This window comes from Pimephales promelas, chromosome 18 (assembly GCF_988280905.1).
Source record: "Pimephales promelas chromosome 18, fPimPro1.hap1.1, whole genome shotgun sequence".
NCBI lineage: Eukaryota > Metazoa > Chordata > Actinopteri > Cypriniformes > Leuciscidae > Pimephales > Pimephales promelas.
In genome coordinates, this window is record NC_142786.1 from 4,462,770 (window position 1) to 4,481,180 (window position 18,411).

The window sequence follows — 18,411 nt, forward strand, 5'->3', positions numbered from 1 at the left end:
TGAGGGGCGGGACAGTTCAGATTCTAGACAGCATTTGATTGGACAGAAAATCTGATGAGACACTGAAGTGCAGAGATCAAAATCATGATTTCATGGGGACTTTAAAACATGTGTCAGTGTGGTTTTAATTGTGTGCATCCTCATGTGAGGGATCTTTTATAAACACACACACACACACACAATTATGCTCTTCTGTTCACTATAATGTAGGCTACTGTTAAATGTTTTTTTTTTTATCTTTAAAATTTTTTTTATATGAAATATGAATAATACCCAGACAGCAACATAGTGTCGGCCCAGATCCGGCCCTCATGAATCCACATGTACCAGATGTCGCCCGGATCTGATTGATGCTTTTCCACTGATGGTACGGCTCGGTGCAGCTCAGTACGATTCGGCTCGGCGCGGCACGGTTTAGCTTGCTTCGCTTTTCCACTGCGTGGTACGACTCGACACGGCACAACTAGGTTCGCTTTAGCTCGGTTGCTTTTCCACTGCAGTTAAAGTCTCTAAAGTGACGATTCTGTCTGACCAATCAGTGATCTGCAGTGTTTCACGTCACATTTAGTACCGGTACGGTACGCTTGGAACCTAAACAGATCAGGTACCATTTAAAGCGAGCCGTACCGTACTGTACCATGCAGTAGAAAAGCGCCACAAGTGAGCCGTACCGAGCCGAGCCATACCGTACTATGCAGTGGAAAAGCGCCAAAGTGTGCCGTACTGAACCGAACCTTACCATGCAGTGGAAAAGCGCCATACGTTGCAGTCTGGGTACATAATAATGTATTCATTTATTTTAGTCTACTTATGGTAAACACTAATATTTACTAAGAAAAAAAAAACAAGTTTAGAATTTACAAAAAACACTTTATTTTAAGGTTTCATTAGGTGTTTAAAACATACAAACTATTCTAGAGGAAACAAGCATTTGTGTACTTGATTTTTGACCGAAAACTTAGCCTACTGAAATAAATTCATTGTGACAACTAGCCTGGTCTCCTGTACCATGGTTATTAAGAAATAATAGACCTGTCATGCTAGCTATGTGAAAAAAACATGGTAGTGCTTTTAGTTTCGAGGTATTTCACAAAATAGTTGCAGGACACTGTCTGTGTGCTACCTAAATAGCTTTACGAAAACATCTCCTGTGTGATTTTAGTTTAATTTTAGGATATTGTTTACTTCCAACGCAAACACACGAAGAATGAGCGCAGAGTGACGCGGTGGAGCACGTCCGCAGCTCGCCATCTCCATTCAACCCGCAGCAGGAAGTGCTGAAATACACCGAGAAAAACACGGTGGAGCCGCCCGCTGAAGAAAAAAAAAAGAGTTAAAATAATAATGGCGATCGACTGAACATGTCATTTATCATCTGCGCAATCAAAAAGGGCATAAAAACCCCATCCCTGATCATTGTGCACGTCTGTAAGTCGGGTAAGTAGTTGCAGCAGCTTGAAGGTGTTTGTTTAATTGCACACAATGGCCACATTCATTGAATCAGAGCTCGCGAGCCTCCGGATCTTTGTGTCGCTAGGCTGTTAGCCGATTAGCACTGACCTTACTGCTAAAAGCAGAAACCATTTCACATTATATGCCGGGCGTGTATCGATTCAGTTAAATCCGAGGATTGCAGCATCTACACGACTATTACTTCAAATTCACGACATCAACACGGCTAATTTCTGACAAGACTGCACCGTTTGCTCCCCTTTCGCGCTAGTATTATGAGGGGAGGCTAGCGCGTTAGCTGCGGGGGGGTTGTCGCTGTCAGACAGACAGACACATTAAAATAATCGATGCGATCGCGTAACAGCGCTGGATGTTTTTTCGCGCATACGAATCCACACACTATGTAAACTAAATAAATGCACAAATATTTAGTCCAAAGTGTTTGACGCTTCGAAAAATCATCGTTTTCCCCCTCCCCTCACAGTCGATCTAACTGCTATAGCCCACCAGCTAATATTTGCACACAGCGACGCGCATCCTGTGAAAAACATACGGGTCGGGATGTAAATTTTGGTCTCCCTCACAACGATGCACACACGTATTTGTCTACAGAAATGCAAGTCTATTGAGCCTAAATGGATATATGGTCATTTCGGTCTTAATTCGGGGCTCTTGACGTCTACTGTGGTGAGTCTGGGGAGGGAAAATGACAAGGAATGTCGGGTATCTGCTTTTGTCCGGATAAAAAGCGGGTGTGGGAGCGTCAGGCCAAGGTCATAGCCAAGCGTTAACCGCTACCATTATATATATATAAAAACAGGTTTTGTTCTTGTTAATGAAACATATTATTATTCGGTTTTTACTGGGGGTCCACATCCGTGTTAGGCCCATTCCGTTTGTTTCTTTGTGAGCTGCGCCATTGGGAAACAACAAAATATGATGAATAACAATATTTTTCAACTATAACAAGGTTTTGGGGGCTCACTTTACATATTTAGATTAAGGGGAAAATAATAGCCAAGTTGCTAAGTTACAAATGATTGTGTGTTTTTATGTACCCAGGTGTTTTGCCACTCTATTCTAGCTTTTATGTTTAATTTTCATGAGTGCTCAGTGTATAGTGTATTAAAAAAAGCGTTTTCCAGGACTGGGAAAGTAATGGAAATCTTAAATATCATGGACATGTTATATCAGTGAATATTCTATTTAGGTAATGATTAAATACAATAAATAACATGTTTCAGAATTATCACATGATGCTCTTGTGTTTTGGGGGGTCATATGCATATTTAGATTAGATGAAAAATAATAGCTAAGTTGTTATGAATGAACATTAATGTTTTTATGCACCCAGTTTTACTAATCCTCACAAAGTCTTTATCGTTAGTTTTCATAAAAAAGTTGAATGTCCACAGAATTCCCATGGCCACCAGCCAATAGTATTTTCCAGGCCTGTGAATGTTTTTTTAAACACATTTGTCCTGCACATCTATTAAGCATATTCTTACTTTCTTGGAAGCCACTGATATTTGATTTGTGAGGCAATTTATTTTTCTTTATTTAATTTATTATCAATTAGCCAACAACAAAATGATATGAATAATTCATTATTGATTTAATACTCTTTATCACTGTGTATGCATGCGAGACTGCGAGTTATAGATTTAGATGGTTATTTCACTAATATATACATATATTAACTTTTTTTGGACATGTTACCATTATGTCATGTTTTTGGGTATGTACAATATCAATTAAGGAGTTAAAATTTAGTGGTTTGAATTTTAGCAGTTCCGATTCAGTTCATTCGTTCCGATTCTTATTGATTCCCGGTTTGGGAAATCAAACATTGTCAAACATTTATCAAGCACATTTATTCTGTCTTTTGGCAAAATGGTTTGTTGCAAAAAGCACTTAACATTTTTCCTATGGTTTTAACAACAACAACACAGCAAAAACAACTAGGCTAATTAATATAATTTTCAAACATTATTAATGACAAGTAAACTGTAGTAATGTAAGAACAAATAAACATATTGGCATTTACAAGTCAAGTCACCTTTATTTATATAGCCCTTTTTACAATACAGATTGTTTCAAAACAGCTTCACATTGATAACTGGAAAATAATGCAACAAAGATTGCTTTGGCTGTACAGCAACTTTAGAATAAAAAAAGAGTCATTGTGTAACTCAAGTAAGTTCAGCGTTGATTAATTTCTGTTGTAAAAAACATTAGTTACTAATTTAGTTAATTTATCTACAGCAGCCCTTGAGAAAACAGTGAACAGCTCTTTCTGGAGAAAACAGCTCAGTTCAGTTCTCATAAAATGGTGTCAGTGTAGTCAGATCAATAATATTATTGAATATTAATGGTTCCTTATTAAAGTTTCACAAGTTCTTCAGGCAAGATCAGTCAGTGATATTATTTTTTTCACTTTAAGACCTCATTCAGGATACTGTTACACATGCTCTTTCTTACTCAACTGTTCACTTAAGACAAAACTGACTGTTTATGAAGATATTTTGTGTATTTGTGCATTCAAGCGCAAGGAAAATTAATTATAAATAAATGAAAATGTGCACACAGGAATCGATGTGGAATTTTAATTATATTACGCATCTTATCTTATTACTTGCGTATCTTATTCCAGAATTGGAATTTCGATTACCAAGCCTATTAAAGTTCCAGTGAAATATCACATTGTGAAACATTCAGTACCACATGTATATATGTTATTACATGATATCAAGTACCACTTGTGCACTGATTGACCTACAAATGTGTATTTGTATATTATTGTATTCTATCTGCAAAGATGGACCCATATGGCATTTTGCAGTTTTGATGGCGCTTAAGCATCCAGATGGTCTTGAGTCAGAGACCACTGGTCAGGTTATATACCCTAAGGGTGTGCCATCCTAACTGAGATCACAGATGCTGTGAGATGACTCCAGACTCATTCCATGCATGAGTGAGGATCACATAATAAACACTTCATCAAATAAGGGACTGCAACATGTATTGCAACTTGTAGCAGAAAATATAAGAAACAGTTGAAACTACATTATCTATTTGGTCACAACAGTTTATATTTTTAGATATTTCAGGTAAAGACGTTTGGATGTGGTATATTGCTTAATTTCTGATATTCAAAATATTAATCAATAAAAATGGTTTGTGTTTTTTTCTGTAAACTGCATTAAGTAACATTTTAAATTATAAAAAACTTTTTGTTAACCTCAGCTATTTAGACAAGCCTTTAAGAAATATTGTTTCTTCAGTATATTTCATCATGTTTGCCACAATATATTAAAGTAATACATTTCTTGTTAGTGGACTTACCTGATGAATGAATAATTTTGATTATGGTTAGCATCTTAAAGGACCGATATCAATGTGAGATGCACACAAGGATATCACGTTTTTCCAACAACATTGGTGGCTTAAAATATATGCTCATTTAAAGCTGCACTGAAACTGACCCATTCGCAGATTTAATTATTGAACTGTACTAGTGTTTAGTGAAAAAAAAAAGTTTTTGTCTTACTGGGCCCTCATTTTCTGCCAAATCAGTTCAAATCAGTCACACATTATCTGAACAATGTTATTGTTGAGGTGAGACTTGAAGTTATTGTACTGACAGCATACAGTAGGCTTGAGAGAGGCAGGAAAATAATCCAGTTGAAATTTCTAGTGTTTCATTTTTTAATGACCATTGTGTGTGGCAAAGGAACACTTGTTTCTTTCATTCCAGTTGTGTGGTAAGATTAATTGATGAATTGAATTGAATTTGTGGTCATACATTTGATTTAGTTTTCATGGAGCAAATTCTATTTGAATAATAAATACTGTGAGATTTAAGTTTTATTATGAATACAAAAGTGCTCTAATGCTGTAATGACACCAAACACACTGAACCCTTTAACAAATGTTATATACGTTGGAGCACAAGTAACCAAATTTCACTTGCTTTAGTGATGAAAATCTTAAAGTAGTGGTCAGTCTTGGTCAAGAATCTCAAACATTCTTGGTCAGTCTTATTCTTGGAACTGATTTGCTGCCAAGACCTCATCAAATATGTGGCTTTAAGTTAAAAAGATTTTCTCATAAATCGTCATGCTATAAAATTAGTCAAGAGTGCATGTGCATCTGAGCATGAATGTGGTACATGGGACACACTGACTGACTTTTAGTTAATCTGGCCCATAATGTCTTCGTTGTTGAATAAAATAAGTTGGTAAAATTATGGATTAGCTTGACAATTAGACTGAACTTTACCTACGCTATGTACTGACTACCTATTTTGAATTCGGCTTATATTTATTGAATGTACTGGTAATTTGCTTACTGTTGGCAAAGTTTGTCTCATAATGGTTTCTGTAGCTGTAATTTATCATTGGACATCAAAGGAGTGATGTGCACGTACAAAGCTGGCTTATTTCCACTATTTTGAACCTGTGTTTCTGTCATATTACCTAAATATGAGCTCAAATGTGTCAATATCACGTAATGTGGCCACATGTATGCCTAATACAGTGAATGTGTTTGTCAAAGGCTTTTGGTTACTCTTTACGAAGAGCTTTTATAACCCGCTCGTTTAGCTTGCTACGCATTAGATTTTAAGATGTTTTAAATTATCATTTAGATTTGTAAAATGATTGGCATTTAAGTGTATTTATTTTAACACTATATATATTAAAATAGTGAATGTAATTGCAGTGTTAATTTAATGTTTCTTTTTGTTTCTTCTCAGCTTTCCTCTGATGCCCCACAACTGTCCAGACCCTCTCTGAACTGCCGTGATCGAGTGGATTTGAAAGGCTGATTGGAGAGAATATCTGTCACCCAGGTAAAATGGCTGATACTACAGAAGCAGAGAGCTGAACATCACACATTGCCCCTTTTTCTTCTTTGTTCGAGGATCATTATATGTGGACATTTCCCCCTTCCATTTCAATTTTCTCATCATGGCTATGCATGATATGAATCGGGCCAAGGGTTTCCCTTGCAAAGAATGCGACATCATTTGCCCAAGTACACCTAGCCTACTGGAGCACATGAAAGCACACTATCATCAAGAAGACAATGGCAGATTTGAATGCGAGCAGTGTGGACGCATTTTTAAGCATGCCAGTAGCTTGGCTTCTCACAAAAAAACTCATGAGATGGGCTCCTTCCAGTGCCCGGTCTGCACCAGAACATTGCCCAATGCAATGGCACTAAAAAACCATCTCCGCGTCCACACCCTGTCTCCAAGTGCCCAAGCAGAAGAGGAGAACGATGACAATGTTGATGAAGAGAGGGATTATAATCTAGCACAAGATCTGTCTGAAGCAGCTTTCAGGAGTCACATGAACAACAGTGGAATAATGCCTGGCCACGACCATGACAAACTGAAATCTCCAGGATCTGAAGATGCCTGGGACAGACCATTTAAATGTGACCAATGTGAAAGGACATATCGTCATCATGGCAGCTTGGTTAATCATAAGAAGTCTCATCAAGAGGGCATGTATAAGTGCAATGTCTGTTACAAACAGTTCAATAATCTTGCTGCTCTCAATGCTCACGAACGCACTCATTCAAAATTTAAGCCCCTTGGAATGTCCATGGGGGCTCTCGTGCCTGAAGCACAATCTGACCCTCGTCCCCTTGGACCACAGAATGAAGAACTGATACCCAGCTTTTGCCATCTTTGTCAAGTGGTTTTGCCTAATAAGAATGACTTTCAAGAGCACCTTATGTTACATAACGCTGCGTCATCTTCGTTGGGGCTAACGCGTAGTTTCCCTGGGATAGTGCCTCATAGTTCTCTTAGTTCTGTTCGGTCTCCCGCTGTGAATCCTTACACACCTGCTCTGGGTGACCCTCTTCCACTGCCTCCATTACCCGACAAACGTTATGACCCGATGCTAGACCCTCCTGTTAATAATCCCATATATACCTGTGCATATTGTGGAGCTGGACATCCTGACTTAGAGAGTCTAAAAATTCACTATCTTACCCATGACTCTCATACCACAAGCCATGCTCAAGATGGTCCAGCTATGTTAAATTCCAATGGACTGGCTTCAAACTCTCAACCATCAATATCATCACCCAATGGTGAGACAAGGTCTCAGGCGCAGTCTGCAATTGATGATGCTGAACGCAAATTTAAGTGCCAAGAGTGCGGGAAAAGCTATCGACATGCCGGGAGTCTAGTTAATCATAAACGCTCCCATCAAACTGGTCAATATCAGTGCACTGTTTGCTGTAAGCAGTATCCACACTTAGCAGCCCTTCAAAGTCACCTCCGTAGTCACAAAACCCGGCCGAATTCACAATCGATGGGTACAGAGGGAGATTGGCTTTCCTCTGAGCCACTCACAGGGCTAGATTCTCAACAAGGTTTTGTACATTCTCAGGATCAGGAGAGTGGTGCAGCAACCCCAATCTCACTGCCTGGTAATCTTGGTGATGCAGCACACTTTGTCCCAGATGGTTCCCATAACAGTGGCCTGGATTCACTGGAATTCCATGACCGATTTGATGGCTCTCTCGCTCAAAGCAGTTCTGGTCACTCACCTCTACCACAAAACCATCGTCAACCAGATAGAGTCAACCAAAGCGGTATGACCAATGGTTACATGGGTAACATAAGCTTCCATAGTACTGGTGGTGCCTCCCTGCCAGGCAAAGAAAGTACTCGTCAGAGACGTGGTCACAACCAGATGCCGTTTGGAGGTCCTCAAGACAACTCCCAGGGCAACAGTAAGAGAATGGACAACAAAGATGATGATGACGATGGAGAGGTTTATCAGTGCACAGTCTGCGGAAACCATTATGCCAGCCTAAGGGCACTTCGTAGCCACTTACGAAGCCATGGGGTTAACCAAGGGGCAGGGCCCTCCTCTGCCCTCTCTCCAATTGGTGAGCAAGAGTGGAGGAGGCGACAAGAGGGTAACACTACCAGTCTTTTAATCTGTAGCACTTGTGGACAGAGCTTCAGCAGAAAGCAGGACTTGATTAACCATCAGTTAGTCCATGGGCATCCCCGGGCAGATGGATCTACACAGGGCTTGGGAGGAACTAGCTCTAATTCTAATGGCAAAATGGATGGAAGGAACCACATTTGCGTTGACTGTGGCATGTTCTTTGCAGATCGCCATCAGCTGATCACTCACCTGTGTCCAGGCAAGGCGAGAGTGGGGGGATTGAACAAGGGTATGAATGGAGCTAAAGGGATGACGGGTGGTGCTGGTACCAGTGGCAGCGGGAGCCCTGCAAACCCTCAGCAGATGGCAAACTCTGATGATCGGCCCCACAGGTGCGACCAGTGTGGAAGGGGTTACAGACACCCCTGCTCCCTGCTCAACCATAAGAAATCTCACAAGACTGGGGTCTTCCGCTGCCTTGTCTGCCAAAAACGCTACTACAACCTACTGGCTCTCAAGAACCACCAGAGGACTCATTTTGACTTAAAGAGGTTAGCCAGCATTGCATGTGCCCTATTATACTCTAACTGTTTAGTTCTCTTTGCATACTTTGAATACTCTTATGTATTGTCATGAGTTCCCCACTCATGTGATTACCCAGGTCATCACTGAATGAATAGATTTTAATGAAATTTTGTGTCAAGGCAGTGTGCTTTGGTGATTTTCCCAGGGCGACAAACATAACTCATACTGATGTACACACATACACGCAGTTGAGTCTGAATTTCATAATGTCTGTACCCCATTTGAGCATTGTGTAGTCATCTTTGTATTTGTAAGGGGACCATCCCTCTTTCTGTTTTTTTTTTTTTTGTTAAAATGCATTTTAACACTGCTTTCTTATCCGTTTGTTTTTGTTTGTTTTGTCTGTTCACAGGCACAAGTGTGAGGAGTGCGGGAAAGCCTTCAAGATTCAAAAGCAGTTGATTAATCATCTACGGCTGCACGAAGAGCACAGAGCAAAGACTGGAAATCGAGACCAACGGGTTCAAAGCATGTCTCACCCCAATGGTGCCCGCTATGAGGGAGGCCCATCGCAGCTTCAAGCTATGAGGATGGGAGATCCCAAAATTCAGAATCCTCCCGTGAACACCAATTATGGTCAACCTCAAGATTTCAAGAAACCGTATGCAGGGGCTAGGGCCCAGCAAGTGGACGATGGGAGCGGCCGCCGCCCCTTTGCTTGCGATCAGTGCGGACGTACCTACCGTCATGCTGGCAGTCTGGCCAATCACAAGAACCTACACAAGATCGGTGAATACCACTGCAACGTGTGCAACTCCACTTATCCAAATCGACTGGCAATGAAGAACCACCTCCGAATGCATTTCGCTCTGAAAAAATATTCCTGCTCTGACTGTGGTAGGGGCTTCAGGAACCAGAGGCAGCTTGAAACACACACCGGCAACCAGCTCTGCAAAGACCTTCCTGTTCCCCTTCCTGGTCCCAGCGTGCAAACTGCTGCTCCTCCAACCGAATATGAATGCGATGGGTGCTCTCAAGTCTTTACTACAACCACAGATCTGGCCTCGCATAACTGCAGTTCCCAGCTTCCTTCTTCCTCTGCCTCCCTCAACAGCTCTAATATGAGCATGGAGACGGGTGATCTGGGATCTCCAGAGCGTGAGGAGCGCCCTTTTAGCTGTGACCTTTGTGGCTGCTCTTACAAGCATGCTAGCAGTCTGCTCAACCACAAAAACACGCACAAAATTGGCAACTTCAGCTGCTCATACTGTGACAAGCCGTACTCCAACTATATGGCCCTGCGCAACCACATGCGTATCCACACGCAGAAGAAGAGGCATATCTGCACAACCTGTGGCAAGGCTTTCCGGCTGGCCCGCTTTCTTCGGAACCACCAGAGAGTCCACGAGGAAGGCCACACCCGTTTTGGCTGCCCCACCTGCGGGAAGAGCTTCCAGGGTCGTTCTGGGCTGGCCAGACACCGCTGCGGGGACAACCAGGTAGGCAAGGAGGGCGTGAGGAAGGACACTTCAAGCACAAGAGTGGGAGAGGAATACCGGTTCACGTGAGTTTACGTCTGTTGTTCGTGTTTTTTGAAGTGAACTAGTAAAGATCACAGGTTTCTACATGTCTATTACAGGTATATGATCTCCAATCCGGCTTCCTCGGGACCATACGCGTGCCGGAATTCGGATTTTTCTGAAGTTTGGACAGTATGATTAGTGGAGACCAGATAAGTTACCCCCCCTTTGTTTTCAGTTAGCAATATGTACTAGATTGTTAGGATGTCTTGATATAATAGGTACATTTTGATGTACTTACTAGGTAGATGTGTGTGTATTGTACTAAATATAGCCAAATCATTTATTCCCTCCTCCTTTATTGATCTTATTGATAATATTCTGGAATGTATAGAATAGTTTACTGTTGTTACCATTTGAGCATTCAGTTGCCATAATAATTCATACTGACCATCTTATATTAGTTGTAGTGCTTCCAGGAATAAATACTGATCTAGGCCCAACAGCACTCAGCAAACCGTCCATTTATTAAAGGGTTAGTTCACCCAAAAATGAAAATTCTGTCAGTATTTTACTCACCCTCATGTTGTTCCAACCCTGTAAGTCCTTCGTTCATCTTCGGAACACAAATTTAGATATTTTTGATGAAATCTGAGAGCTGAATCACTCCGTACTAGTCCATAGGCTTCTTGAGGGATTGAAACTTGCCGGCCTCGAAAAGTTATTAAAGACATCGTTAAAATAGTCCGAGTGACTACAGTGGCTCAATCTTAACTTTATCAAGCGACGAGAACACTTTTTGTCCGCAAAAACAAACAAAAATAACGACTTTATTTCAACTATTAACGTTAGAAAAGTTGAACAGTTAACAGTTAACGTAGTTTGATAGCGTAGAGCTACGTCACTATTGGCTGACGCTGGTCATGTGTGTGATGCGTGTGATGTACATTAACAGAAACTTACGCTATTAAACTAGTAACCTGACTCGAGGCAGAGAGAGAAATAAATGAATAGCTGAAATAAAGTCGTTATTTTTGTTGTTGTTTTTTTTGCACACAAAAAGCGTTCTCATCGTTTGATAAAGTTAAGATTGAGCCACTGTCGTCACTTGGACTATTTTAACGACGTCTTTAATAACTTTTCGAGGCCAGCAAGTTTCAATTCCTCAAGAAGCCTATGGACTAGTATGGAGGAGTGATCCAGCTCTCAGATTTCATCAAAAATATCTTAATTTGTGTTCCGAAGATGAACGAAGGTCTTACGGGGTTGGAACAACATGAGGGTGAGTAATTACTGACAGCATTTTCATTTTTGGGTGAACTAACCCATTAAATGCATGTTTCTTAAAGGTGCAGTGTGTGATTTTTAGCGACATCTAGCGGTTCGGTTGCGAGTTTGGACTAAGGGCTCGGCTCAGCCCACTGCTCACCCCTCCCTTTCGAAGAAGCTACTGTGGCTAAAACGGGACAAACATATCGCTGTCTGAGACAGCAAAGAATAGCTAGAGTAAGCCAAGAGAGTGTAACTTTGTCACTGTTTCTGAGCCACAGTCCATTATAAACCACATCGGGGCCTATGAAATCCGTTTTATTTTTCCCAAATTCCGTTTTTTCCGTTTTAATTTAACTTTTTTTTTTTTACCCTTGACTGTTATTTTAGTTGTAAAAAGAGTGTGTTTTTAAGGTTAAGGATTAAGATGTACAAATAAAATAGGAATGACCTTTATTGAGGTAACAGACATTTATTCAGTAGCCTTTTCAGGACAAATACTGCATGATGCAACATAACACATAACACACTCTTCAAGTAACAACATATGGTTATGAGCTTTAAACTGTCCAGTAAAATAAATTATATTAGTTAAAAAAGTTTAAATTAAGTCACACTCTGTCTCTCTCTCGCCCAGTGTTGCTCATGGAGTTCGCTACGCTTTTTTCCAGTCCGGCGCCTCATAGACAGACGCGTTGTGCATGTTGTGTGTGTGCGCGAGAGAGAGAGAGAGAGAGACGTGCGTGATAGAGAGACGGAGGGAGAGCGGGGAAAGGAAATACAACTGAAAGAATACGCTGCGTGTTTTAAATAGTGTTAAAAAATTAACGAAATGCAAAATGTGGCGGCCGGAGTTGATTTTGTGGCCGCGAATTAGTCAATGTGTGGGAAACACTGCATAAATGTCACGTGCGAACTGGTCGGCCGGGTACTGACGGCGTATAGCGTTGAGTTTCTTAACTGTTTGCTGACGAAAGCAGAGCCGTGGAGAGCCGCTTCCTTCACCATGCTTTCATTGTAGTGTCGCCCAGATTTGCTTCCCCTGCTCTGCATTTTCACTAGACATACGTTCTTCTCCTACACAAAAAAAAATTTCAAACCAAATATGTAAAAATCCACGAACGTCCACGTTACCACTAGATTCCACGTTAATTTGCCAATTCCACAATTCCAAACGAGAAAAATGAAACGAGAGTGCGTCCGTTGTGATGCATGATTGATGATGGTGAATCATGCTTGTTTTATTTGTTGTTTGTTGATTTTCAACTATAAAACTTGTTGAAATGTTTTCAGTGTGAGCATCAGTTCTTTTTGAACAGTTTCCTCTAATTTGAACAAAACCATGACAATAACGATAATTTTGGACACTATAATCATGATATGAAAATTTCACACCGTCCCATCCCTAGAAAAGTCACTACTCGCGGTGTCTATGGCTAGATTCAGGCTTTCTGCGGCTTCTCTTTCAAGGTAGTGACGAAACGCACTCTGTAGCGCTGTTTGTTTGCGTTCGGCTACGGTAGAAACATGATGTCACAATATATCGACCTTCATAGAGGGGGTGCCCACGGTTATGTGGATATTAATGTCCAATTCTAAGGTAATAAAAACATTATGGTTTATTAAGTAAGTTCTTTATACACCACTGAAAACCGTTATGGATGTCATATTGCATTTCTGTTACTAGACACTCAAAAATGTTACACATTGCACCTTTAAGTACTATAAATATAGCTTTGTTTGCTATTGTGGTGAAACATAAAAATCTGTTTCATTTGCTGTTGAGGAAAAGGAAAAAAGGAAGAAACTTTTTTTTAAAAAATGTGTAAATATACTAACACACAACTTCCATACTAACAAATTACATAAATGATCAGAACAAACAGGTATAGAGAAGTCAAAAAAAGGAAAGAAAGAAAAAGGTACCATACTGCTTTACCACATATGCTTGGGAAACTAGTTCAACACAGTTTTGTTATGCCCAAAACCTTATTTGCTTTACAATTTTGTAAGCATTTGAAAGACATTCTTGGTAACATATTTACCAAAATACGAGTAAATACGAGTTTGAAAACAAACAGTGTCTTACGGTACATTTTATAATGTTTTTGTGTGGACTCGGTTTGCTGTATAGGCTTTTACAAAATTACAATTACAGTTTGAATATTACCATCATAAATTATATATATTATTAAACCACTGACTTGATTTGAACACTAAACACACAATTTGTTGATACTTTTATCATTCATATTCAGTTTATGAACTTTAATAGGCAATGCTATTCAAGTCACCCTGTGCAAGCTGAGACAGTTTTTTGAGTTTTGGCAGCTGGATTCAAGATCATATACCTGTACTTGTCTATCCATCAATGCTGTTATCATAGAAGTCAACAACATACCGTCAGGTTACTTTCAGACTAATCTAGGTTACTAACTGTGGAGGGGTTAAAAGAACAATGAGCAGGTGAGATTTACTTTTTCTCTCCTCTTTCTCTGTCTTCACAGTTGTGACCAGTGTGGCCGTTCTTACCGGCATGCCAGCTCACTCCTCAATCACAAAAACACCCACACCGTCGGCATCTACCACTGCGCTGTGTGCCTCAAGACCTACTCTAACCTGCTCGCACTCAAAAACCACCGTCGCATTCATTCTGAAACTCGACGGCACCGCTGTCCAGAATGTGGGAAGGCTTTCCGCGTCTCTTCCCAGTTACAAAATCACCGCCGTGTGCACCAAAAGGAGCGGGAGTTTGCCTGCACTCTGTGCCAGCGGAGCTTCCCTACCCAGGCTAGCTTCCGGCTCCACTTGGAAATGCAACATGGCCGTGCCCCAAAAACATCGCAACAGCCTGGGGTTTCGTCCAGTGGCTCTAATTTGGGTTGGGGCTCTGGGCTTGACCTTACGCTGATGCAGGCCCAACGATTGGATCCTAACGGGCTCCCAAAGCTTAACCCATCCCACCATGGCCCCAGCAGCGGCAGCTCATCTGGGCAACAACAACAACCACAGCAGCATTTACAGCAGAGTCGTAATGAGGCGGGGTCTAAGTCGCATGTCTGTGATCAGTGCGGCCGTGGTTATCGGCACGCCAGCTCACTTCTGAATCACAAGAACAGCCACAAGATGGGCACCTATTTCTGCAACTCCTGTCAGAAGGAATTCTCCAACCTGATGGCACTCAAAAACCACAGACGCATCCACACAGAACCCAAGCGTTACCAGTGCCCGGACTGCGGCAAGGCTTTCCGTGTCTCCACCCAGCTCATCTGTCACCGCCGGATCCACACAAAGGAGAAGCCTTTCTCATGTCAGCAGTGTGATAAGCGCTTCTCCAGCAAATCCAACTTGAGGCACCATCAAAAGGTCCACTGGAACAGTTCGGCTCCTCCTACTGGTCTGAACATGGGTTCCAACAACTTTTTGAGTATGCCCTCTGGGCCCTTTTTGTAGCGGGTTATATTTGGGAGGCAGAACTTGCAGTTTGTTACGGATATCCTTGCCAAGGCTTTCGGAGGTGCCAAAACCCCCCTTTTCACTCACCCATCTTCATTTCTAGTGCTTGAGGTGTGGCTGTGAGGCTTTTGTTGAACAGGTTGTTGTTTAAGTTAACAGAACTGCCCCTGCATGTACCCTGAAACAGTGGATTAAACCTTGACTGTTAGTTGTAGGTCATAGTGACATTTTTCCCCACCCTTACCCTCACCCTAAACACCACAGGTGACCTTATTTGCATTTTCATAGTTCCCTTTGGGGGTGGGGGACATTGAGGGCCGCTGCCTTCATTTCTGATACCAGCCTTTCGAAGAACTAGCTGGCGTCTTGTTTTAATTCTTGAAAACGAATCGCTTTCGGATGAGACATTTCCATATATGTTGTGTATAAAACGGCACATTTCCCACCATGGTACTGTTACGTCAGTATTGTTTTAGTGATGTCACAATGGGAAGGTTAAACTGTAGCCACGTTAGGTTCAAAATGTACGCGCATCCCCTCGGTCCAGGTAATGTCACGAGAAACAAACATTTCATCCCATGCCCAGTTACCGCTTCAAAGCATTCACAATCCTAGACAATACAAAGAAAACATGTTGACTGTCTGATGAATTCTGAGACATGTCGAGCAACTTGTATGTTTAACAAGTAGAAGTAACTATGTTTAACAGTGTATAGAGCGTAATTGAAACGTCTTCAGTTAATTTAGGCAACACTTTTCTGTGTTGTGTAGGACTGTCAACGTTTTTTTTGTACTCCTCCCCCTTTCTGTTGATGTTTTAACTTTTCTAACTTGCGTGTTCCTTGCAGGACGAAGATGAGCTTCAAACATTATTATTCAGTAAATGACAGCATTGCGCTTATTGGGTTCATTTCTTAGTGGCATCATTCGTATGTTCTCCCTTTCATTTTATGATGTTGCTCAGAACCCATATTTTAAAACTGCAACTAACTTGCTAGTGTATAGAAGCGATAGGTTGTGCTACGAAAAAAAAAAAAATGAGAAAAGCGAAAGGGGGAAAATGTATATTGATAGGCTTGTAATGGCATTTGGTTTTACCTTGTATTGTATTGTACCTCTGACTGTATTATTTACAGGAAAACTTTTATAAAAGATCACTGTAGTATGCATTTTATTTATATTAACACTTGTAACTGAAAACGTTAGTTTTAGAACTCCCAGTTTTAGGATTTCTTGTTTCAACCCCTCTATTCCCCAGAGGATATTGGACATGGAGTCAGGAATGGCAGGACTCCTAATGAACACTTGTTATAGTGACTGTAATCTCCTATTTTGTTGCCATTATTTGTTATGCTTTTAAACGAACATTTCTGTCCCTTGTGCAATAAACAGGGAACTGTAATAATGTGTGTTTTGTTTGCAGTACGATGAGTGTAAACATATCACTGTATCATTATTGCCTTTCTCACGTGATGTCGTGACTCTCCCCCCCACGCTCATGTCAAGATGGGATGTGCCTGTTTCACGCTTTGAGCGCGTATACGTTAAGGAATGGTTTTGTTGTCATTACAAACACCAAGGTAATCTTATTTGAACTCCTCCGTTACACCTTTATAATAACCCATGTATTTATTTGTTTTGGGCTTTTTTAATTTAATTGCATTTTGAGTTTGTTTTCAGCCTATATTACCTGGGAGCACTGGTGCTAAGTCAATTGTATTTTGAGTGAAAATGAAGTTGTACGCGGCGCGCTATGATCAGAGCATGGGACGATTATATATTTACATACCTATGTCCTTGCAAATTTTACACAATTGGATGGAAGGAAATTCTTCCCAGGTGCACAGTTGCTAGTTTGATTCCAAATATAAATTATAAAAGTTTAATTTTATTTCCCTTGTTTATTTCATATATATATATATATATATATATACATGACTATACTTTTATGCACTCGCACACATACATATATATATATGTGACTGTATACTTTTTTTAAACTACATTTTGATAATTCATTTCCTAACAGTTCATGTTTGAATTATAACCTCGATGCTCTCAAATAAAAAAAAATAAATAGCTGGAAAATTAATGTAACATTCACTTGTGAATGTATGTATGTGTGATTTTAATGTCTGTCACTCATGGTTGTTCTAAAAGACGAGTCACCACTCACCATCATTTGGTTTCAATGTCTTTGTTTAAATCTGTTTATTATGAATGAATTATGAACTTTAGGATGTGTAATGTACCTGACAGCTGGGGTAAGAAGTTTGTTTACTGTGGCCAGTAACATTTCTTACTTATTTCATAAACCACATAGGATTTTGCTCTTGATGCTTGATTTTCTCACATAAGAATAATACCCTGCATAATACCATCTCTTGTTGCTAAATCTAGATATCTTTCTTGAAACTTTTGAACATTCCTCACTTTTGGTAAATACACAATTATATAATATTTCTCTCTTCTATGTCATGAATATGTAATGCTTATTTTACTGATATAATGAATTCAGAATAATTCAGTCTCACAAATGGGGTTGTGTCCGTGGTTTCCCTCTCCATTTCGCTTTTTTTTTTTTCATTGAGCCCTTTAGAGGATAGAGGAGTTTACACAGGAAAGAGGGGGAAAGCAATTGGGACATGTCCTAGTCGGACTAGAACTTGCGTCCTTGTGAGCGAACAGCTATATGTCCTTGAGCAGAGTGACATGTTGTGCATAGCAGTTGTTTTATCTAAAGTGCAAAAGTGTATGCCACTATTAAAGGGTCAGTTCACCCAAAAATCAGCTCACCCTTATGTTGTTCCAAACCTGTATGAGTTTCTTCAAAAGAAGATATTTAGAAAAATGTTGGTTACCAGAGAGTTGTTGTCGGTCGGTAGCCATTGACATCCATAGTAGGAAAAAAATTACCAACATTCTTCAAAAGATATTTTGTGTTCAACAGAAGAAAGAAACTTGTACAGATAGGGAACAAATATAAGAGTGAGTAATGATGACAGAATTTCATTTTTGGGTGAACTATCCCTTTAAATGGCTATGAATCAGCCCAAAATCAGAACCAGAGCAAATCAGCAAAAAAAAAAAAAAAAAAGGGTATCGCATGCCAATTAAATTCAATAATCTGGAGATGTGTCTACATATAGGCATTCGTGATAAGCATCGAAAGCGACCCACTAATACTGTGGTGATTTAAGAAATTACAACGCGTGACATCAGCTACAAGAAATGCGCGCCATTTCTCCACCGTAGACTCATCAGCCTCG

General features: G+C 40.4%; 1 protein-coding gene across 3 annotated transcripts; it reads left to right on the top strand.

Annotated features, from left to right (window-relative positions):
• The first annotated feature begins 1,084 nt into the window (after positions 1–1,084).
• On the top strand, positions 1,085–17,230 carry LOC120485594 (zinc finger protein 646). 3 transcript variants are annotated; one of them, XM_039681411.2, is made up of 5 exons: positions 1,085–1,437; positions 6,209–8,923; positions 9,310–10,461; positions 10,537–10,629; positions 14,192–14,306. In XM_039681411.2, the coding sequence occupies exons 2-4, from the start codon at positions 6,423–6,425 to the stop codon at positions 10,613–10,615; spliced, it is 3,732 nt and encodes a 1,243-aa protein (XP_039537345.1). In that variant the 5' UTR covers positions 1,085–1,437; positions 6,209–6,422; the 3' UTR covers positions 10,616–10,629; positions 14,192–14,306. The 3 variants fall into 3 exon arrangements, with proteins under 3 accessions (XP_039537345.1, XP_039537343.2, XP_039537344.2); XM_039681409.2 differs by lacking the exon at positions 10,537–10,629 and having other exon boundaries at positions 1,098–1,437; positions 14,194–17,230; XM_039681410.2 differs by lacking the exons at positions 1,085–1,437; positions 10,537–10,629 and adding an exon at positions 1,525–2,139 and having other exon boundaries at positions 14,194–17,230.
• Positions 17,231–18,411: the final 1,181 nt, after the last annotated feature.